Below are 23,335 nucleotides of genomic sequence, written 5' to 3' on the forward strand. Positions count from 1 at the left end.
ATATATATATATATAGCTTTAAAAAAGACAGATCTGTTATAGAAAAGTTTAGAGAACTTAGAGTTGCACAGATCCTTCACCCAGCTTCCCCTTTCAGTGACATCTCATGTAACTGAACGCTGGTACCGAGGCAGGCCCTGGACAAACGGGCAGTGCAGAACATAGTAGTTTTTCCACTGCAGGACCCAGTCCTCCTGGATCCCCTGTTGTGTATAGTTCTGTTCCCTCCTTATCTGTGAGACGTTGTGCTTTCCCATCCTGCACTACCATAATTGGGAGGTGCCTGTATGTATGGTGTCTTAGTGGTTACTTGACTCTCCTGAGCACTTGACCAACCTGTAGTGGAAAGCTGGCCAGCGCCTCCAGATGGCTTGTAAAAGCTACAACTCGAGCTCCTGAATGGTGATCATGCCCTCTTGTCTTCCACCTTCTTTGTAAGTTTCGCCTTATTTTACTCCAGTTTAAATTGTTTTTTAGAAAGAGTAACACCTGTGTAGCTCCACATTTAAAAGGTTCAACAGATACAGTAAAAATCCTCTCTCCGGAGTGTCCCAGACACTCGGCCCCTCCCCGAGAGCCAGCACCCCTGTCTTTGTGGGCTGTGTTTTACACAGATCGAAGCAGATACAGCTTTACTTATCCTTAGCTCTTTGCTTCATTCTGCAAATTGTTCTGTTCACTTATAATTAATAATAGAGACACATCCTTAGCAGCCCATGTACTTTTTTGTCTGTGGCTGCATGGAATTCCACGTTTCCATACACAATTTGTTTAATAATGGACACTTAGCTTCTTCCCCACCCCTTACCAGTCAAATGATTCTGTAACAGATAACCCTAAAGCGTTGCTTTCATCATTTTAGAAATGGATCACAGAGTAGATGCACTTACTTAGGTAGCCTGGCCAAGTCACCCTCTCTAGAGGCTACACCTGTTTACCTTTCTGCCAAGGATTTTTTTGTTGTTGTTTTTGTTTGTTTTTTGAGACAGGGTCTCACTATGTAGTTCAGACTGACCTGGAACTCACTATGCAGCCCAGGCTGGTCTTGAACTCACAGGATCCTCCTGCCTCAGCCTCCCGAGTGCTGGGATTACAAGTGTGTGCCACCACGCTGGGCTCTCTGCCAAGGATGTGTTTCCCTCATGCTCTATGTCAGTGTTTGCATGGTCAGTGTTGTGTTTTGTTTTGTTTATAATACTTGGGATGGAACCCAGGGACGTGCCAAGCTACATCCCTAGCAGGTTAGCGTGTTTTAATTGTAAGGAAGGTGTTTCCATGTTGTTTTCATTCTAATCCTGAGTATCTTACCGTATGCTTTTTTTTTTTTTTTTTTTTTTTTTTTAAACCGGGGATTGAACTCAGGTCCTTGTGTTTACAAGGCAGGCTCCAGAACCACTGAGCTAAATCCCTGGCCCTTACTGTATGCTTGAAAGCCAAATGTGTGGTAGAGGGCACTTGGAGTCCCAGTATGGGGAGGCTGATGCAGGAAGGTCCAGAGTTGGAAGCCAGCCTGCGCTACACAGCAAGACCCTGTGTCAAAAAACTACCACCAACAGAAACTTTTCTGTAAATTTTATTTTCTTATCAGGGCCCATTTTTCTCTCGGATTGCTAATCTTCTACTTATTAACTTTTATGAACTGTTTTAGGGAAATTAGCCTTTTGTCTGGTGAAAGTTGTAAATATTTTTCTCAGCGTATTACCTGGGGTTTCTTCTTAAAATGGTTTTATACTTAAAAAGTTACGAACTTTGCAGAAAGTTTGTATTTTTTTTACCCAATCAAAATTGTTAACTTTTCTATCCATAGTCTGTTTCCATAAACAGCTGAATGGGTTTAGTGTTGTGCTTGCTTAGCTTTTTTTTTTTTTTTTTTTTTTTTTTTTTTGGTACCAGGGATCGAACTTGGGTCTTTGTGCTTGCAAAGCAGGTAGCAGAACCGCTGAGCTAAATCCCCTGCCCCAAGACTATTTTTATTCATATTTTTATACAACTTCTTGTTTGTTTGAACTTTAAATAGTTGATGCATTTAGATCTTGTCTTGGTTTAAGATGTGAAACATAAGGGGGGAATCCAGCTTAATTTCTCTGAGACTAGTCGGTGCCTTTTATTGAAAAGTCTGTCTTTCCCTTGTGTCTGAGCTGCGTCTTTTTATAACGTGTTGAAGTTGCCCCTGTGTCTGCATCTGTTGTATTTACCGCCTCTCCCTATTCTCACTGATGGTTCACGTGCCGGTGCCCTTCCATCTTAATTACCATAGATTTACCTGATTCTTTGTATTCCTCTCCAGCTCGCTCCCTGCCCTGTTTGCCAAAGCACAGGCAAGCAGCTTCTTTGATTCTATCCAGACTCAGAGAAGACATGGTCCCTGCTGCTTTATTAACTCAAAGGCCGGGCCATTCTGTGTGGCTTCCCCGCCCTGTGCTACTGTGTTTTCTTCCTCCTGTGTCCCTCAGCTGTTGCCTTCGCACCTCTCCTCCTGCTCAGCTTCCCCTGAGTCCACCCTGTGTTTCTCCACTGTCTGCTCCTCTGTCCACAGCTTCTGGGCAGGGGCGGAGGGATTGCCTAGAATGCCAAGGCACCAGGTTCCTTCCCCAGTACTCCAGAAAAAGAAAACTGTCCGTGCACAGCTTTCTTGACTCTCCTCCACTCCTCCCTCCCTTTGTGGCCCCACCACCTTCCCCGGCTAGTATCTTCTTGTACTTGCGTTTTCCTGTCGTGTTTAGCCCACATTAGTCTCACCGTCTTCTTGCTGTCCCACCTTCTTGCCTCTACTACTCTTCCAGCCCAGGTCTCCCTCTCAGCTCTTGTCTCGCAGGGGCTCTGATGACCTCACAGTCACCAGCTGTGTGTCACTTGGTCGCCCTGCACCTCCACAGCATCTGAGATGGCTGTCACCCCTGCACAGCTCCTGCAGGGGCTCTGAGATGCGTGGCTGGCCCGGGGATCCCGCCTCTTCCTTTTTCTTCCCTTGACAAGCTGCTCTGTCCTGCAGGGACCTCTCCCTTCCTGTGGCTGTCACGTCAACAAGAACGCTTCCCAAAAGTGCAGATCCCCTGCCCCTGGCCTCTTAGACTGCAGGCAGAGTGTCCAGGCTGTCTGTAGGAGAGCTGGGAAGAGGTTGCTGGGGGTCCAGGCGAGGACTGGGGTTAGATGTGTCGTGGGGAGCCACTTACTACCCAGCAAAGTTGCTATGCTGTGGTTCCCAAGCTTGACTGCACCTTACAGTTGCCAGGGGAATTAAAAAGTAAAAATCTCAGCACCCACTCTGCTCCTTAAATCACTCAGATTGGAATCTCAACTGAGGTATCCATATAGATACAAATTTTTTGGTACCGGGGATCAAACTGGGGTCCTTGCGATTTCAAGGCAGGCACCAGAACCACTGAGCTAAACCCCCAGCCCTAGATACAGATATTTTAAGTTCTCTCCCTCCCCCCAGTGAGATCGAACCCAAGGCCTTGGCATTGAGCTGTATCCTCACTCCTTTTTAAATTTTTTTATTTTGAGAAAGGGTTTTGCTAAGTCTCTCTAAGTTGCCCAGACTGGACTCTAACTTTCCATCATCCTGCCTCAGCCCCCCAGAGGGCTGGGTTTTTAGGCTTGCACCACCACACCTGGCTAGACATTCATATATTTTTTTTTAAGGTCTCCACGATTCCAGGGTGCAGCCAAGTTGTTGACCCCGCCGTAGCACCCAGACAGAAAGCCTCCAGTCAGCCCCAGGTTCTGGCGCCAGGGAGTGAGGCGATAGGCATGGGTCCCTGGAGGAGGAGGAAGAAGGATCCTACAGCAGGTCGTCCCTCCCCTGCTCCTTCCCAGGCCACGTGGCTGTGGGGCTGTCCCTCCTGGCTGGCTCTTCCCCACCACAGTGCCTCTGCCCAAGGCATTGGTGGGTGGGGCTTGACTTGCTCATGGCTGGCGCTGCCTCCCCTGGGTAAGGGGTCATGGGTCACCTCTCACGTCCCCTACCAAGGGCCTGGTTGCAGGGCTGTGAGCAGGAGCCAGGCACAGCAAGAGTTGGTGTTTTTGCCTCACACCCCAGCGCTGGAAGGATGGACCCACCCTGCAAGAAAGCAGTGATTTGTGTCCTGAGTCTAGGGTCAGCATGGGGATTGGGAGGGGAGGAATTCATATTGGGATTGCCAGGGGGCTGGAGAGTTGGGAAACTCCCAAGTCATTCCGACAAGCTCCAGGGACTCAGACAGCAGACACTGCAGAGGGGCAGGAAGGGGCGCCCTGGGTCACCCAGTGTGTTAATGACCACTGCTGTCAACCCCACCAACCTCCCGCGGAGGCCGGTGGACAAGGCTGGTAGGGCAGGTGACTCATGTACCATCGGGGACTGAGGAAGAAGCTGGAGAGAGCTGCTTCCATGACAGTGGCCCTCCAGCCTGCCCCTCTCCTGCCACTCTCGACAGCCTTGTCACCACCTCCCCTAACACCTTCCTATCTTCCCTCTGCCCAGGCCAGCGGGAACAGCACTGTAGAGGTCCATCTGCGCACAGACGCAGATGATGCCAGAGCTATGACCAGGCCTGCAGGCGTGGCGCCGAGGGGAGATCAGCCATGGAGCAGCCACAGGAGGAGACCCCTGAGGTCTGGGAAGAGGAGAAAGAGGAAGTGGCAGAGGCCGAAGGGGCCCCAGAGCTCAATGGGGGACCAGAGCCTGCACTTCCCTCCAGCAGCTACACAGGTGAGGAGGGGGCAGAGCATCGTGCCGGGTGCGGAGCAGCAGAGCAAGGGCAAAGCCCGGAGCCAGCCAGCCTGGGCTCCCACCTCGCCAGAGCGCCAACTCTGTCCCTTCTGTCGGGAAAGCAGGCAGGGATGGTAGGCGATGTGGCCCTGGGTTTGTAAGAACTAAGAGAGAGGCGTGTGTAATGCATGTCACTCTCATTACCCCGCTGCTGCTGCCACCCAGCATCCGAGGCCCATCAGCATTTTTTTTTCTTTTTATTGAGTTTATTGGTACATTTTAGGCATACAGTACAGTTACATTCGTTATTGGGATCTTGTACCTTTACATGACAGGACTTGGTTCTCATTTTTCGAGGCCATCAGCATTAACAGTGCCTCGGTGGAAACACGGACCCTGTTAATCTGGTGCTAATTAGAGTGAGCAGAGTTGCCCAGATTGTGAGCAGGCCTGAGTGCTAAACATGGGAAGGGACAGCTGTAATCAGTGCTGCTCCTGGCAGCCAAACAGTTCAGCTTCCCATGTCCCACTTGTTGGTTCTCCTGCTTACCCCTGGCAGTGAGATGTGAACGACCGTCTCCGTCTCCGTCTTCGCCATCAGCCATGTCCACCTGAGGGACACCCAGAACATGCTGCTCATGTCCCCACCCACTTTCCGCCAGCCTCCCTCCTGCTGGGTAGGAGCTGCGCACCCCACTGACCCTCACTCCCCTCCTTCAAGGGTACTGAGGCCTGAGGGAGTACCCCCCGTCACCCGATCTTGCTGCTGTTTGCAGCTGAACAGGCAGCCCTGCAGACGCGGGCTGTGGAGGTAGAGCAGGCTCCTGCCAGGCCCACACCTGAGACAGGCTGCATCTTTGAGCCACACGGCCTTGAACCTGGAAAGCATGGTTCTTCCTCTTCAGGGCACGGCATAGGCTGGGTGAAGGGAGAGCTGTCCATCTGTCAGTCTTCCAGACCCCGGAAGTGGCATGGTGTGAGGTGAAACCGTAGGCAGCACCCCCAGGCCCAAAGTAGTCCACACTGTGTGTCACCTGGTGGCTGGATGACTTTGGTGACCGGTCTTAGGAGAGAGTAAAGGCTCCCCAGAAGTGAGAATTCACTCAGCGGGCACGTGCCATTCTGAACGTGGGCCAGAAAGCAGAGGGAAGACACAGGGACTATGAGCCAGGGATGTCAGGGTAATGCAAGGAAAAGCAGGGCATGGGATTTGTGACCTCACGGCCGGGCCTGTGTGTGGGCCTGGGCATACGGACGTGTCCTGTCCTCAGTTTTCTACATGCTCCTAGTCGGGACCGTGCCACATACCCAAGTCGTGTTCATATGTAGTGGCTGGAAGCAAAGTCAGCGAGGTAGGTGTGACTGTGGCGTCTTGGGCAGCTTTGCTGGTGGGATCTAGGCCATGGGGAAATGTCTGCAGCAAATCTGCCGAGCCAGCCACATGGTGTCATCCATGTATTGCTACATGGGCTCTGCTGAACATGCGAGAGGAGGTGGAGGTAGGAGGACTTCCTGCTAGGTAACGGAAACAGGAGTCACTGTGTGTTAAAGTCACAATACATACAGAGTTCCCACGGACTCTACGAGGCAATCAACAGGCAAGGCAGATCACAGTCCGACAAGTGTAAGTAGTCAGAAAGCAGAAAACATTTTCAGTCCCACCGGTGGTCAGAGAAGGCATTTTAAGATGAGATGTCACTTAGCTGCCACGTTGAGGGGACCGTGGTCACCTCTGGCCAGGAGGTGAGGGCTGCAGTCCCAAAAGGTGGCCAAACAGTGCCCTCTAGGAAAGTGTCCTGTGTAAATACTTGCTCCCTTGGCATAGAAAAGTCCCTGCCGTGTGTTTAGCAGAAAGGGGAAGGCCCCTTCTGCGGGGAACTGGTTAGGAAGCCTCCCCTGCACACACTGCGGTCATTAAAAGAGATAAAGTAGTTCCGGACGCACTTGGAGGGAAAGAGTTCCTGACAGAGTAGGAACCTCTTGGGTAAGAATCCCTGGGTATCTCAGAAGGTGCCACAAGGCGGGGTTGGTGGGCTCAGGCGAGCGGAGCCCCGGGTGGAGGCCTGTCCTGAGATGTTGTGTACCTTTCTCAGCGAGGCTGCAGTGCTTTCCTCACTGTAAAAGCACTTGTGCTGCTTGTCTTCCGAAGGTTAAAATAAACTGATTAGCGTTTTTTAAAGGGAGCTGGCAGGTGAGGGGTCCTGGAGATACAGGGCTTCTTCCTCTGTTGGGGGCAGGAGGGCTTTGACATGAGCCATGCTCCTCACTGTTACTTTCACCCCTCCGTCTCAGTCTTCTCATCATCATAGGCTCAGCAAGGTGAGAAGAAATGGCGCAAATGACCTACTGGCTCCCTGCTGTGCCCCCAGGGGTCTGTGACATTGACCCCAGAGCTCCCTCAGGAACCCATGAGGAACCCCAGACAAGCCAGCTGTGGTGCACACCTGTAATCTAGCACTGTGGGGGGCCAAGGCAGGAGGATTGCAAGTTTGAACGCAGCCTGGGCAACTTAACAACTTAGCAAAACCCTGTCTCAAATTTTTTAAAAAGGGCTGGAGATATAGCTCAGTGTGAAACCCCTAAATTCAATCCCAAATAATCAGGGAAAAGAAACACCACAAAATCTTTGCCATTCTGTACCTACTCTGCACCCTGGTACTGAACTTGGCACCATGAAGCATCCTCAGCCTGTGAGGCTGGCAGGACAGGCCTTGCCATTAGCTTGCAGCAGTGAGGAAACTGAGATGCCAGGAGCTCATTCCAGGCTGGGTAGGAACGGGCCGTCCGTAGCCAGGCCCACATGCACTCCCATCCTTCTACCTCTTGCTTCAGTGAGGAAGAGGAAGATACAGTGTCCTTCCACCTGCCCTCAGCACCCCTCTCACTCAGCAGGTGCTGGGGGGTGTTCAGATAGGGCCAGGCACAGTGCCGGGCAACGGGACAGGGCGCCCACAGTCCCAGCAGACGGGGCAGCAGAGGCAGGGGCTCCTCTGTACCCACCTCCGGGGCCGGCAGAATTCACTCTGACTTCAGGAGTTAATGGGTGCTATTTGCCTGTAGGCTCTGCCAGCAAAGTAAACAGAAGGCTGGCCGCCCCTGGTGACCCTCACACTCCGGTGTGAGACTGGATTCCAGACGGATGCGCAGGAGAGCTGAGCTGCACACAATGTGTAGGGGGAAAAGGTCAACAGTGTCTGTTTGCCGAACTTGTAATCAAAGATGGCGAAACTGATATTTCCCCCTGGAGTGTCAGGGCTGCTGTTTACAGAGTGCGAACATTGGCCCGTGACCTGATATCGTCCTCAGCAGCCCAGTTGTTGATAATGACAGTGTCGTGCTCTGCGGTATGAACACGTGGGTAGTGGTTGCGGGTGCAGTGGACAAGAGCCCAGCTCCAGGAGTTGCATGGTCTAGGTTTTGACCCCCATTCTGCTGGTGTCTTGGGGTTCTCCAAGACAGCAGAGCAGTCGGGGGCTGCGTGTGGAGAACGGAGTGTGGTTTACGGACTTAGTTCCCACGGCCATGGGGTGAGCCATCCGGCTCCTACAGGGCAGGCTGGAGGCCCAGGGAAGTTGTGTCCCCACTCAGACCCACAGGCCACGTGGAGTCGGGTTCCCCCCTGTCTGTAGGGGACCAGTCTCCTTTGTAAAGTCTTCACCTGTTGGATGAGGCCCGCTCACATTATGAAAGGTAACCCCCAGTCTAACCTACCTGTTAACCACATCTTCACAAATACCTTCATGGCAAAATCCAGACTGGTGCTTGAAGCAAAAATTGGGTACGCCGGCCCAGCCAAGTGGACACATAAAACCATCACACCACGAGCTTGTTGCTGACCTTCTGAACCCATTTGCTTACCTGTAAAGTAGGGATGAAGCACCCCACCTGAAGAGTGTGAGTCCGACAGGTATGACATGCTCAATAACGCGCCGGCCTGGCGCACACTGAGTCAGGCATAGGTTCCATCCCATTCAGTGTGAGGCAGGTGACAAAGACACTGCCACGTTTGGACTGAGGGGCCTGACAGATGTGGGCTCTTCCCCTTCCCCTGCTGGGAGAGGCAGGCAGGGGCACATGGGAGGACTGTTAGTGTTCCACACTGTGACGAAATACCTGAGATAATTAAGTTTAGAAGAGGAAAGGTTTGTTTGGCTCACAATTTTGGAGGTTCAGGCTGCAGTCACTTGGCTCTGTTGCTTCTGGTCCTGTGGCAACATATCACACAGGGTGCTCAGTGGAGAGAGCTGCTGGCTTCCTGGCACCTGACGAGAGAGAAGAGGGGCAAGGTTACACGCCCCTGTGACCTAACTTCCCCCGGCGAGGCCCCACCTCCCAAAAGTTCCACGGTCCCCAGTATCACCATGGCTTGTGGGCTTCAACACTGGGCCTTTGGAGAGCACCTGAGAGCCACACTCCCACATGCACAGCACCCCAGACCTGGGGGTGCAGGCAGGAGCTCCCCCATGGACGAGGCCCTCTCAGCATCCCAGCCGCCCCTGCCCCATCTCTGACCAAGAGGTTCTAGAACGGGGCAATCTTGAGAACCTGGTTCCTAGAGTGGGGCGAGTCCTGCCCTCAGTGTTTGGGGGAGGATGTGACGATTTGGACATGAACCCTTAAGCTGAGTGGTCAACAAGAAGGAACAGAAGCTTTACTTTTAGAAAATCCACCCACGGGCCACATCATTCCGGGTCCCTGATTCGCAGCACTTCTTGATCAAGCCACCCTCGGTGTACACCTGGCCTGCCCCGCCCACCCCCACTCCTCCAAGTCTCAGCCTAAGTGAGCAGGGGTCCTCACCAAGGCCCATGCCGCTCCCCAGTTACTGTGTCCATTCACTGCCAGAGCTTGGGCATCGTGGGCTCAGAGCCCTCCCAGCCAGGGACTGCAGCAGGCAGGAGAGGTGAGGGGAGAGCGGTGGTGCCCGGGACCCCCTGTCGAGGGTATGGGCCCTGCGAGAGTGTGGGGACTGCAGACCACGGCTCTGCAGTAGGCGCTGGCCCAGTAGCTGGTCTCTACGTGTAGCACATCCCGCTCCAAAAACCTCCTCTGCATTAACTCCGCACTTCTCCCCTGGACTCTCCACAATGTGCTCTCATCTCCACTGTGCAGGAGAGGACACTGAGGCCCAGCGGCCCAGCCCAGGACACTTGGCCTTGAGCTCAGGACCACCACCTGGGACGCAGTGGAGATGGGCTTTGAGCTGTTCCCACCTACTGTGCCTGCCCATCCTGAGCTCCTGGAAGTCAGCTGGGGTCCTCACCTTTACCCCAGAGAGGGGAGCAGTCACTGTCCCTGCCCCTGCCCCTTCCCGCCCCCTCCCCCTTGTGAGCTAGTTTCCTCCCTCAGCTGACTGAGGGCAGGGCCTGGTCCCATCTCACCCTGCACCCAGCAGGTGCTCAGCAGATGTCTGTCTGTGAGCGGAAAAGGAAGCCACCAGTGACCCATTGGCCAGACGCCTGGCCCACAGGGAAGAGGAGGAGGGGCTAAAGAAAGATGTGCCTCATCCAAGGTGCTTGGTCACTGTGGACGAGACTGGGGTGGGGCTGGGAAGTCAGGCCCAGAGGCAACATGGAGAGGGACAGGAGTCTGAGACGGTGGGCAAAGGCGACAGGACCGTCCGTGTCTGAGCGGCCTCCACAAAGGGCTGCTGTGGCAAGTTCACTCGCTGCCTCCCACACGGCTCCCGTTCTCATGCCTCCAGGGCACTGCTGAGGCCAGGACCTGGGGCATCGTGAGGACCTGACTCCCGAGCTGTTGAGCCCGTGTATGTCCAGCACCTGCACAGCAGTGCCCCGCCCTGCCCTGTGGCCCTGACGTCAAATGGTGGCGCGCACCCACCAACAAGCAGGTGCACTGGTGAATAGTGACACAGGCAGCTGAGGAGACAGTTACACCCCGCTGAATGACTGAAGACAGGAGCTGAGGTGCTGGGATGGCACAGGCCACTTAGAACTTGTGTCGCCCATGAAGCTCATCAGCTAGGAGGGGAGCAGCCCGCTGGGCCTTTTGCAGGGGCCAGTGCTGCTTGATCAGCTGCTGCGGCCAGGCTGGAGTCTCAGGTGCTCCTGTTTGGCAGTTCTTGGCTGAGAACTCGGCACTGACCTCTGAGGAAGTCGCTCGATCCCACGAGAGTGGGGATTTAGGCCATGGTGTCAAGAGGTAGGGGTCAGGAGGCCTGACCCAGTGAGGTCCCCGTCCTTTCGTTCCTGAGTTTTGGGGGAAATGCACAGCTTCTTACTGAAGTCCTGTGACAACAGCACAGCTGCCCAAAGCTGCAGCCACACCACCCATCTTCCCTCCCAACGCCATGGTTCACATGGTTGTGCGTTGAGTAGAAAAACTTGGGGAAACAGTATGTAGCTCTGTCACTGTGACCAATACTGACACTATTTGTACCCACATCAGAGTTTCATGGGAGTGAATGTGAGGTTCTGGCGAGACTTGTTAGGGCCTCTCTAGAATCTGCACCCGGAACATTGGGATGGGGGTCGGTGGCCCCACAGAGCTCTGCAGCTCTGCACTCCCACAGAGCGGCTCCACCAGCCACGGGCCCACAAGGAGCAGCCTCCAAGGACCACCTGGAGATTCTGCTCCATCTGCCCCGCCCAGAGCACAGCCGTGCCCACTCCCTGTGCTCTGGCAGACGCTGGTGCAGGAAGGCCCGGGGAGCCCTCGTCCTGTGGCAGGCACCTGCACATGGCAGGTGAAGAAGCGGGTCCTCCGGTTCTCCGCAGGCCACGGCTCGGGGTGCTTCCTGACTGGCAGAGTGACGCTGTCCTCCGTCGTGTGTCCACAGACCTCCCCCAGGGCGCCTCTCCACCCTCGCTGCTGGACCAGCTGCAGATGGGCTGTGACGGGGCCTTGGGCGGCAGCCTCAACATGGAGTGCCGGGTGTGCGGGGACAAGGCGTCAGGCTTCCACTACGGTGTCCACGCATGCGAGGGGTGCAAGGTACGGACTGTGGAGGCCCTCGGGCTGTGGTCACAGAGTGAGCAACCTGCCAGGTTTCTCTTCCGCAGGCCAGGGCCCTGGCAAACCCACTGTGAAATCTCCTTGGGCCCATTCCAAGCCCGAGCTGTTGGCTCTGCAGGAGAGGACAGGTTTCTTTGCTGGCCTGTCCTGCTGGGCACCTGCCAGCTGACCCAGCCACTCACTGCAAGGTTGTAGGCCAGCCAGTGCCCCCTGGAGGCCAGACTTCAGAAGGCAGGTAGGAAGGGAGGGCTTTGGGCTCTGGTCTTCCTGAGGTCCGAGCCTCAAGGCCTTTGGAGGCTCTTTGGGAGGAAGGGGAAAAAAACAGATCATTGCATTTCTTCTTCCAGTGATGTTTCTGGGTTTTTCCTCCTACCTGCATGCCATTAAAACTCTACAAATCAAGCTGGGTGTGGTGACACTCACTTGTAATCTCAGCGCTTAGGAGGCTGAGGCAAGATTGCTGTGTTTGAGGCCAGCCTGAACTATGCAGGGAAACCCTGTCTTACAGTTCCACAAAGCTCCCTTTTTGTTTGTTCTTTTAATGTGGTGCTGGGGATGGAACCCGAGAGTACTCTACTACTGAGCTACATTCTCACCCTACCTAGCGAGCTATGATTTTTTTTTTTTGCACCGGGTGATCGAGCTCAGGTCCTTATGCTTACAAGGCAGGCAGGGAACCACTGAGCTAAATTCCCGGTCCAGCCAGCTATAATTTTGAGACATAGTCTAGTAAGCTACTTCAGCAGGTCTTGAATTCACCGTCTTCCTGCCTCAGCCTTCTCAAGTGCTAGGGTTATAGGTGTGTGCCACCATGCCCTAAATTTCTGAAATAATTAAAGTGATATACCACATTTACTGCCCATGCCCCAAGCAGTCTTAAAGCTTCTATTTGGTAACATAAAATTGTATTGTGACTAACTTGATGTATTCATAAATGTATCTTTTGTTTTGTTTTTTGGTACCGGGGACAGGCGGTGGAACCACTGAACTAAATCCCTCACCCTTCATAAATTCATAAATGTACCTGCTTCTGTGTATTTTGTAAATGGTGGTTTAATGAAACAATCTGTGAGCTGAGTATGGTGCACATCTTTGATCCCAACCCTGAGGGAGGCTGAATCAAGAGGGTCACAAATTTGAACCCAGCCTAGGTAAGTTATGGAGACCCTGTCTCAAAATAAAAAGGACTAGGGGGCCAGGGATTTAGCACAGTGGCTCTGGTGCTTACCTTGCCAGCGCTAGGATCCGAGTTCAATCCCCGGTACCAAAAAAACAAATAAAAAGGACTAGGGATGTAGCTCAATAGTAGAGTGTCCATGGGTTTAACCCTCAGTGCCATCAAAAAATAAAAAAGGTTTCATTTGCTTTCTTCCTTTCCCTTCCAGAATATTTTGCCTCTTACTTCCAGGTTTCAGCAGTTTTCCATCTGCCCCTGGCCCTTGGCACAGCCCAGCAGGCAGCACACCCCCCCCCGGCCTTTGCTCACCTGCTCTCGGTCCCGCAGGGCTTCTTCCGCCGGACCATCCGTATGAAGCTGGAGTATGAGAGGTGCGACCGGAGCTGCAAGATCCAGAAGAAGAACCGCAACAAGTGCCAGTACTGCCGCTTCCAGAAATGCCTGGCCCTGGGCATGTCACACAACGGTGAGAGCCGGCGGGGCGGGCGTGTGCCTGTGGAGAGCACCCGCGTACAGAAAGCACTGTGAGCGTTGGCTGCTAACCTCGCTCACCGGGACCCTGGGCCTCGGCACCTAAGACCTGCCACTTCCCGGCCACCAGTGTCCACCTAGGGCGCTGGGCCTGGGCAGTCACCCCCTTTCTGCACCTGTGGCCCCTGTTCTGGCCAGAGGGAGCTGAGAATAGACCTGTGTGAAGTGCGGGAACTCAGCCTGTGTCGAGTGACCTGACTGCCAAGGCCACGGTCCCCTTCTCCGTGTTTGGAGGGGCCAGGAAGTTACCACACATGTCAGCTGCCTGGAGCCTGGCACTCCCAGGAGGCTGAGCCTTCCCTGCTCTTGCCCTGTGGCCCCTCTGTGCCTCTAGGTTAGACCCTAGAGGACAGGGAGCTTCTTATCTAAACGTCTCCATGGTAGTCAGCTGTGGGGCCACCTTGCCCGTGATGCCCCAGCTGTCTCACATGGTCATAGGTAGTGGGACCCAAGCCCCCATCTGAGGCTTTGTCTGGGCTCTGGCAGTCCTGGGGCTTGACCCTACCGGCTCAGTCTGTATCTGCCCTGGCCCCATTCCATTGGAGGCTTAGGGGGTTCCTAAGAAGACTCGGGCTGAGGGAATCCTTTCCTCACTTTTTTTGTAACAAAAGTCAGATTCATATCCTGTTTTTGCTTTTTTGGGATTGTTGCCTGGGCTGGTCTTGAACTCCCAGGCTCATGCGATCCTCCCACCTCAGCCTTTTGGAGTAGCTGGGGCTCCAGGAAATACTTTCATTTAATTGTTGCAGTGACCCAGTAAGGTATGAGGGTGAGACGGTCCATCCAAAGCTACACTGCATGAGGTGCCAGCTGGAGCCGAGGCACAGACCTCATCAGCAAAGCCTGACTTTTGCCATGCTGTGCCGCCTCCCAGCCAGGTGGCCTGGTCACTCGACAACTAAGGACCCTGTGAGGGAGCCAGCCCTGGCCCTCCTGGAGCTAAGGTCAAGGGGCCGGCCCCGTGCTGTCCTGCTTACTTTGGAGCTGCTGAGGGTCAAAATTAGGTCTCCATCCTTGACCTATGTCCCCGAGGAGAGACAGGAAGGTTAGAGTGCTGGCCCTGACCTGCTCCTCCGTCACTGTCACTGTCCCCCGCCCATCTGCGCAGCCATCCGCTTTGGTCGGATGCCGGAGGCTGAGAAGAGGAAGCTGGTGGCAGGGCTGACAGCCAGAGAGGAGCAGCAGCACAACCCTCAGCTGGCCGACCTGAAGGCCTTCGCCAAGCACATCTACAATGCCTACCTGAAAAACTTCAACATGACCAAAAAGAAGGCCCGCAGCATCCTCACCGGCAAGTCCAGCCACACAGCGGTGAGTGTCGCTGCCTGGCAGCAGCCTCAGCAGCCCCAGAAGCCCTGACTCCGTGGCACAGGCAGGGGTGTGGGAGCATGGAGCGGGGTGGGGCACCCCGAGACCCAGCCTCTGATGGGGCCTGGTTTTCAGCCCTTCGTGATCCACGACATCGAGACCCTGTGGCAGGCGGAGAAGGGCCTGGTGTGGAAGCAGCTGGTAAACGGCCTGCCGCCCTACAAGGAGATCAGCGTGCACGTCTTCTACCGCTGCCAGTGCACCACGGTGGAGACCGTGCGCGAGCTCACCGAGTTCGCCAAGAGCATCCCCAACTTCAGCAGCCTCTTCCTCAACGACCAGGTGACCCTGCTCAAGTATGGCGTGCACGAGGCCATCTTCGCCATGCTGGCCTCTATCGTCAACAAAGACGGGCTGCTGGTGGCCAACGGCAGTGGCTTTGTCACCCACGAGTTCCTGCGCAGCCTCCGCAAGCCCTTCAGTGACATCCTCGAGCCCAAGTTTGAGTTTGCTGTCAAGTTCAATGCCCTGGAACTCGACGACAGTGACCTGGCTCTGTTCATCGCAGCGATCATTCTGTGCGGAGGTGAGCGAGGCCAGGGCAGGCAGTGGGGCACGTGTGTGACCCCAGCACTGCAGGCCTTGCAGGATCGGCTCAGTCTCTTACACAGACGGAGGTGGAGGGAACTCCATCGTGTTCTTGGGGTTACTTGGGTGGTGGACAAACCTGTACCTCACCTGCACTTTTCAGATTCCAGCTGAATAACAAGCCTGCTCAGCAGCTGTGGCTAGAGCTTACCTCGTGCCACACACTGTTCTGGTTCTTTTTCATAACTACAACTCACCTGGTCCTCACAACGGCCCAGGCTGGAGGTTCTTTTATCCCTGTTTTATAGATGAGGACACTGAAACCCGGAGAGGCCAGGTGACTTCCCAAGGCCTTCCGGGAAGCCTGTGGGAGAGGCAGGATTTAAACCCAGGCAGAATCTCTTAACCATGATGCCTTTTCCCCTCCCTGGTCAAGAGAGCACTCTTGGCAGGACACTAAAGAGAGGGGCTGAGGCCGGAACTCAGTGGCACTGTCACTGAAAGGACAGGGCTTGGGGCTGTCCCAGGCCAGGTCACAGGGTGGGGGCACAGGAGCTCCCCTGCCCTTCTGAGACCGCGTGTCCCATGTCCCCGTAGACCGGCCGGGCCTCATGAACGTGCCTCAGGTGGAGGCCATCCAGGACACCATCCTGCGCGCCCTCGAGTTCCACCTGCAGGTCAACCACCCCGACACCCAGTACCTCTTCCCCAAGCTGCTGCAGAAGATGGCCGACCTGCGGCAGCTGGTCACTGAGCACGCCCAGATGATGCAGTGGATCAAGAAGACCGAGACCGAGACCCTGCTGCACCCACTGCTGCAGGAGATCTACAAGGACATGTACTGAGCCGTGCCCAGCCATGGGACTGCCCCACGCGCCACCACAAGTCTTCAGCACAGCCCACACTCCCGACACACGCAGCCCTGGCTCCCTGTCCCTTTTCTTCCCCTGCTTTGCTCCTCTAGCTGCTCTTTGTCTCTCACTTCCTGCCTTGTCAGCTCCTCAGGCTCTTCCCTCTTCACCAGCCTCCCCTCTTGCTTCCTGTCCTCCCTGCCTCTCCCTGTGCTGTGGTGCCGTGTCTGGCCTTTCCTCTGACACTGTTATCTCACCAGCAGCCTAGACCAGGACCCTCTTTCCACCTTTCTCTGAGAGGAGTGACCTGGTTCACCCCGCCCTTTCAGGCCACGCCCTGCCTTTGCCCCACCCACATCCAGGCCCCGCCCCCTTGTTCAGCCTCTGCCCGATTTCAGCTTCTGAAGCCTGAATCCTGGAGCCATCCAAAGAAACACTACGCTCTCTGGGCCTGGCTTCTCGGGGGAAGCTTGGCCTAGTCTACAGCAGCAGCAGCCTGTGGTCACTGGGTCCCTGCTTCAGAGGACAGTGGGCAGGGTTCCTGAGTGAGACCCAGATGTGTCCCCTCTCCAGTTTCCTGGCCCAAGTCCAAGGCTGGCTCCAGACTCAAGACCCTCTTCCGGCCTCCTACCCCTCATCTTCTGTCTTCGGCACCAGTCTTCTAGACCACAGTGGCTGGTGGCCCCTGTGCTGGCTGCACCCCAGTCTGGATGGAGGCAGATTTCCCTCCAGGTGGGCCCTGCACCCCACTGAAGAGGAGGGAGGTAGACGCTGGTTCCAAGGAACAGCACACTTAATTCTGAGTCCTGGGGCCAGAGGCCAGGGGGTCGGGGGCAGGCCTCTGTCAGCGCCCACTCCCCACCCAGCACAGCTGAAAGGACATCCACCCCTTTCTCCTGCAGGAGACACTTGGCCGACACACACCCTGCACTGCACTGCGATCACTTTACCGTGTCTCTGCCCCTGAGAGGTGGGTGCCAGGCACCTGCTGTCCCCGGTGCCAGGCAGGTCCAAATGGGCAGGGTTTTCACCCAGCACCTCCACCGCTGCCCTAGTTGATCCCTAGAGACTGTCCCTGCACAGCCTCTGGTGCTGGGACCATGCAGCTAGCTAGTCCTGTGGCTCAGGCCAGCCACCTCAGGAGGGGCGAAGGCCCAGCCTGGGATGCAGTGTCTGCGGGAGGGCTGGCCAGGCCTATGGGGGTGAGGGACCACCTAAGGCCTCGGAGCAAGACGACATATTAGCCAGGATTTGAACCTGGGCTTCCCAAGGGGTCTGGGAGGAAACAGCCTGAAGACAGCATAGGCCTCACCTCTGCCCCCAACAGCCTGGTGGTCACCTGTGTCCCAGGGCCACTGTACTAGGAGACCCTTGCCTCTCTACTCCTGACCCGGCTGGGCTGACTTTGTGCTGGGGCGCTGCCCTCTGGGCCAAAGCTGTGAAGTAGGGCAGCGCCTGATGCCTCCCCACCACCCTGCCCTGTCTGTGCTGAGGGCTGTGGACCTCAGTGTCTCTACAATCTCCAATACTGAAATGTATATTTTTGCTGAGTCCAGCTTCCTGTGTTTTTAATATAAATAGTGTACACAGACTGACAGAACTTTAAATAAATGGGAATTAAGTATTTAAGAGCAGACTTGTGGCTGACTCTGCTGTATGCATGCTATTCTGAACCAGGAGACTACAGAGGGGCAAAGGGCGCTCTGGGGTGCGGGCAACTGTGGTTGCTGCTGGGCCCCCCTTTACGAGGGGTGTGGAGGACAAGAAGGTGCCATCCTGCCCAGCAGAGGACTGGACAAAGGAATGGATGTGCACACCCTGAAGAGGCCTTGTTGTAATGCAGCGCCGTCGCAGAAGGAATGGACAGGTCCTAGGACCACGGAAGGGCCCTGGGGGAGGCAGTGAGCCTCAGAGTGCTGCGGGGGACTTAAAAACCCAAGCCAGCTGGCCACGGCCCCAAGGGCTGTCTCCCCACCCTCTGCCCACAGCAGCTCTCTTCACCTCATCAGGGCTAACAGCACAGGGCTGCAGTTGAGCCGGCCCCTGGTTTCAGCAGGTTTGGCCAAGGCAAAAGGTGAGATTGGGGTGCGTGTGTGTTTATCAGCTTCCCATCACTGTAAGAGGCCTGAGAAAATTGTTTTGGCTTGCCAGCGAAAAGGTTTCAGCTCATGATCATTTGGCCTTGTTGCTTTGGGCCTGTGGCAGCAGTGTGTGGTAGAACAAAACCACTCACCAGGAAGCAAAGAAAAAGCCTGACAAGGTGCTGCCCATCTGTCCCGTCAGTCAGGAGGCTGAGGTAGGAGTGCAAGTTTAAGCCCAGCCTAGAAGACAGCAGCTTAGTGAGGCCCTGTCTAAAAGCACAGGAAGGCTGGGCATGGTGCAGACCTGTGACCCCAGCACTCTGAGGGGCTGAGACAGGAGGATCACCGGTTAAGCCCATTTATCAAGCCCCTGTCGAAGAAGGGTGTGAAGGCCCTGGGTTTAATCCCTAGTAAAATGAATAATGAGTGAATAAATAAATAAAAATTTTAAATAAAAGGTTGAGGGAGCAGTTCAGTGTGAAGGCCTTGGGTTCCATCTCCTTGGCAGATCCACTCCCAGTGACCCAAAGATCTCCCTTGAAGCCCCACCTTAAGTAACCACCGCCTCTCAGTAGCCAGCTGAGGACCGAAGCCTCTGACACAGGAGCCCACAGGGCACACTTAGGACCTAACTGGCAGTGCTCACCTAGTCAGGAAAACAACACTGCTGAGTATTTCCAAATGGGGAGTCTACCGCAGGAATTGTTACGAAAGAACGGAAAGGACTGGGGAGAAAAACCGGAAAGGACAGATCAAGAGGGGAAACAGGAGGCCAGACTCACCTCCAGGGCTGGGTGGGAAATGGATGATCCAGGTGCCACCAGCAGGAGAATGCGCCCTGACGCCAGAAACCCAGCAGCCTGAAGCCCCCTGCTGATGTGACGGGAAGCGGCTGCTGGGACCGAGGCCATGCACAGCATACAACAGCGACTGCCAGAGCTCCACAGCCACCGCGGCTGCCCCTGGAGCCTCGCCGCTCGGGGAGGAACCCTAGAGCCCGCTCCGCTGCCTCCGCCAGGAGTGTCCACCATTCCAGGCTCCTGCCTCACTGTCTGCTGCTTCGTCTCACCCTGGAGAGTGTAGTTTGCAGACCCCCAGCCCCTGCGGCATGGAAGAGCTGGAAAGGTTTGGTGTCACAGCCAGCACCCAGTGGCATCAGCAGCCCCCAAGGGTCCCAGGAAGCTCACAGTGAAGGTGATGAGCAGGGACAACACTTGCCTCAGGCTGGGGATGTAGCTCAGTGGTGCCGCCCCCTGCTTCGCAAGTGCAAGGTCCTGAGTTCCATCCCCGGTACCAAAAAAATAAAAATAAAAGGCCGGGCATGGTGGCGCACACCTGTAATCCCAGAACTCAGAAGGCTGAGGCAGGAGGACCACTGTGAGTTCGAGACAAGCCTAGACTACACAGTGAGTTCCAGGTCAGTCTCAACTACCTAGTGGGACCCTGTCCAAAAAAAAAAACAATTTAAAAAATAATAATAAAAGGACTGGGGATTTAGCTCAGTGGCACCGCCCCTGTCTTGCAAGCTCAAGGTCCTGAGTACGGTCCCGGGTACCAAAAATAGGAATGAGTGTGAAGACATTGGCCTGTGCTCTGTGCGGAAAGCTGGCAGAGCATTGTGAACTTGGCCAGGTCCTGTGCGTTTGTCTCCACCAGGAGAGAGCCACCCCAACGGGACCAAAGGGAAGGAGGAGGAGGACACTGGAATGCTTGGACCAGTGAGCTTTCTGGCACTGAGGTGCACTACCTGACACCTACAACATAAAGGAGGAGATGGTTAATTTGGCTCTCAGTTTCACGAGGTCAGTCCACGGAGAGCCGGCTCCAAGGCAGGACCACCATGGCGAAAGGGTGGCACAGCAAAGCGATCAGTTCATGGCAGCCAGGAAGCACAGCAGGAGACAGTGCCAGAGAGGAAGTGGCAAGGGACCCTATACAGACCCACGATCGTACCTCTGACCACCCACACACCCAGGAGCATTTCTTGATGCGATGCAGTTGACATACCAAGGTGGACAGCCACAAGGGTTTCTCTGAAATTGGTAGCCTTGTTGATATGGGCTCTTGCAGTTTACCCATTTCTTGTTCTGGTAGTGGGAGGGATGGAAGCCAGGGCCATGGGAAAGCTAAGCACAGTTATCACTGAGCTACTTCCCTAGTCCTACTTGGTTAATTTTCTCACCTCCCTATCCTTTCCTATCTCCCTCCTATCGAGTGGGAAGAAAAACAGTCTGTGTCTCTGCTGTTAAGGACACAAAAAGGTAAAACTACCGTATAACGCACCAAGTAACTGCATCTCAGTTTGGAGGTGCACCTGAGTCTCAGGCCCAGGGTACTGCTGTCACCTGACTCCTCCTGCTGCAAAGAGGTAGCATCGTGTTACTCGGCTTCTGCATTCCTGTCAACACAACGCGACAAGCACAGTCACCTGCCTTCTCCAGGTGCCACCACAGGAGAGGAAGGCGGCCAAGGAGAGGTGGAGCCCTACTGCAGCCTTAGGACCAAAGTCTTTCATCCTTGGTCTCTTTTTTAATGATGCCTGGATAAACTAATCCAACATTTAGACTAAAAAAATGAAAGCGACCTTATGAGAATTAGAAGATACTATGTACTTTGTGATAATCCTATAAACCTAAAACTTCACTGAAATATTTTTAAAATTTTATTAAAAAAAAAAAAACAGTGTTCTCGGCTGGTAATCTCTCTGAGAAGCCTGGCAGAAGCAATACAAAAGCTTTCCAGACCACAGCTACAGGCAGTGCAGAATGCCCACAAGATTGCAAATTCAAAGAAGCAAATCTGGGCCTGGGGAAGTAACCCAGTGTAAAGCACTTGCCTAGTAGCAAGCACTGGGCCCTGGGTTCCATCCCAGCTCCACAGGAGAGAGAAACAGAGAAAACCAAGCCTTCATGAAAATATGCATAACCACCAGTGAAACTAGAACCCAGAACTTCAAAGCAATGCAATGAGTGTCTATTGCATAGGAAATAAATGTTTTATACTATTTAAAATATAAATCTGAGGGCCGGGGATTTAGCTCAGTGGTTCTGGTGCCTGCTTTGCAAGTACAAGGACCCAAGTTCGATCCCTGGTACCAAAAAATAATAATAATAATAAAATAAAATATAAATCTGGCATGGTGCCCAATCCTGTAACCTTAGCTTCAGGAGACTGAGGCAGGTGGATCACAAGTTCAAGGTCAACCTGGGCAATTCAGAAACCCTGTCTCAAAAAATAAAAAAGGCTGAGGACATAGGCCCTTTGTACAGTCCTTGCCTGGCATTCACAAAGACCTAGGTTCAATCCTTAGTACCCCCCAAAATATACTTTTACATGAGTGTATAAAGTGAAATAAAAACTTAAGAACAATTTGCAGAAGATACATAACAAAAATGTTTATGACTATTGCTTTCCCAGTCCAGTGTTTCAACTTACTGAGATGCACAGGAAGTTGTTAAAGTCAATTTTAAAACCTCCCTTTTCTTATTTGATCGGTTTCAACTTCCCTCCTTATGTCCTACACAGGGCAGCAGAGTCTCACAGAGAGAGTGCAGTTCAAAGAGTAAAATAGAAATGAGTGGTCTTAGAAATAAAAATCTAGGCCTGGGATTTAGCTCAGTGGTTCCGCCGCGTGCCTTGCAAGCACAAGGTCCCAAGTTCGATCCCCAGTTACAAAAAGTAAAAAAGCAGAAATAAAATCTGGGTACAGTAGTGCATCCCTGTAATCCCAGTTACTTGGAAGGCTGAGGCAGGAGGATTGTGAGTTCAAGGGCAGCCTAGGCAACATGGCAAGACCCTGAATCAAAAAGAAAAGGGGAGGGCCAGGGATTTAGTGCAGTGGTTTCACCGCCTGCCTCACAAGTTGCAAGGACCCCAGTGCCAAAAAAAAAAAGAAAGGGAGAGCCAGGATTTGGCTCAGTGGCCCTGAGTTTGATTCCCAGTACCAACAAAAAACAAAACTTTAAAATGAAAAGGGGAAAAACAAAAGGTGCATACTTGTAATCCCAGCACTGTGGGAGGCTGAAGCAGGAGGATCAAATTTTCCAGCACAGCCCCAGCAACTTAGTAACTTAATAAGACCCTGTCTCAAAATCGGGCAGAGGCGATAGCTCAGTGAGAAGGCTGGGTTCAATCCCTAGTTCCGCAGGCCCAGGATTTAGCTCAGTGGTGCAGCCACCTACCTCAAAAGCACAAGGTCCTGAGTTCCATCCTGGCACCTCACCAAAAAAAAAAAAATCCCCAGCTGGAAGGGCCCTGGGAGGTCACGGTCCTCCCTAACTGCCCCATCTGCACAGACACATAGTGCCCAGAGGAAGCTGAGGCCAAGGGTGGGAAGAGCACTGTCCGGGCCCAGGCCCTCAGGCTGAGCCGCACGTCACACTGCCAGCTGTTTTTTCTCAGACAGCTCCCTCACGGGGCCTCCTCCCCGCAGTGCTCAATCATCAGCCCAGGCAAGCGTCCTGTGCTCCAACACAGCCCAGCCTCTCCCTGCCAGGACCAACACCCAATCAGGGCCTCTCCAGTGACTGTGCTGGTCTCAGGGCCACTGAGGGGGGACACTGGGAACCTGTCCTCCCCCAGCCCAAGCTGGCCGTCTGGCAGGGGAGTTCTGGTGAGAACGTCCTACTCTCCTTCACCCTGTCCCACGGCTTCTTGGTGGAAAACCTGGAGTGCTGGCCAGCCCCAGTGCCAGCCAGGCCCTGGGTGCCAGGAAGGGATGCCCAGCATCTACCTGAGGACCGTACGAAGGGCCCCTCCCTGGCCAAATGACCTGCCCATTCTGCATGCAGACTCTCTGATTGGCCAACTTGCTGCCACCTGACTTGGGGCGTCCTCCTCCTGGCCACTTCCCATGGCGGCCCTGCTGGTGCATCAACACTGTTCTAATGCCTTTGACCAGAATGGCAAGGCGGCCTCCACAGGCACAGACCAAGGAGTCACACCAGTGCTCCAGCAGCCCCTCATCTGCCCAGCGCCCGGCCGGTTCAGGTTTGCCCCCAACTCACTCCTGCTGCTCCCACCAGCCCCAGCTTTGGGGTGGTGGGAGCCCCCGTGTAGCTCTGCAGTTACAATTCCCCTTCGGGGGCTGGGGATTTAGCTCAGTGGTTCCACCGCCTGCCTCGCAAGCACA

The 23,335-nt window shown here is 54.3% G+C and overlaps 2 protein-coding genes across 4 annotated transcripts in view; both read left to right on the top strand.

The window, feature by feature from the left end:
- The window catches only part of Ppard (peroxisome proliferator activated receptor delta), a 63,717-nt gene extending 45,962 nt beyond the window's left edge, over window positions 1–17,755 (top strand). For 2 of the 3 annotated variants that reach the window (XM_010605331.3, XM_010605333.3), the window contains exons 2-7: window positions 4,466–4,693; window positions 11,493–11,647; window positions 13,173–13,311; window positions 14,485–14,687; window positions 14,820–15,270; window positions 15,870–17,755. In XM_010605331.3, coding sequence (XP_010603633.1) covers window positions 4,567–4,693; window positions 11,493–11,647; window positions 13,173–13,311; window positions 14,485–14,687; window positions 14,820–15,270; window positions 15,870–16,117 — 1,323 coding nt within the window. In that variant the 5' untranslated portion in view covers window positions 4,466–4,566 and the 3' untranslated portion in view covers window positions 16,118–17,755. Of the gene's footprint in view, window positions 1–4,079; window positions 4,100–4,465; window positions 4,694–11,492; window positions 11,648–13,172; window positions 13,312–14,484; window positions 14,688–14,819; window positions 15,271–15,869 lie in introns of those variants that run through there. The other variant, XM_010605332.3, reaches the window with a different exon arrangement.
- A 5,301-nt stretch (window positions 17,756–23,056) lies between these two features.
- Window positions 23,057–23,335, top strand: part of LOC117287070 (E3 ubiquitin-protein ligase makorin-1-like) — an 8,654-nt gene continuing 8,375 nt past the window's right edge. Inside the window, exon 1 of the mRNA XM_033766608.1 lies at window positions 23,057–23,193. Coding sequence (XP_033622499.1) covers window positions 23,057–23,193 — 137 coding nt within the window. The remainder of the gene's footprint in view (window positions 23,194–23,335) is intronic.

This window comes from Fukomys damarensis, unplaced genomic scaffold (assembly GCF_012274545.1).
Source record: "Fukomys damarensis isolate Sample0158 unplaced genomic scaffold, DMR_v1.0_HiC HiC_scaffold_20, whole genome shotgun sequence".
Classification (NCBI taxonomy): Eukaryota; Metazoa; Chordata; class Mammalia; order Rodentia; family Bathyergidae; genus Fukomys; species Fukomys damarensis.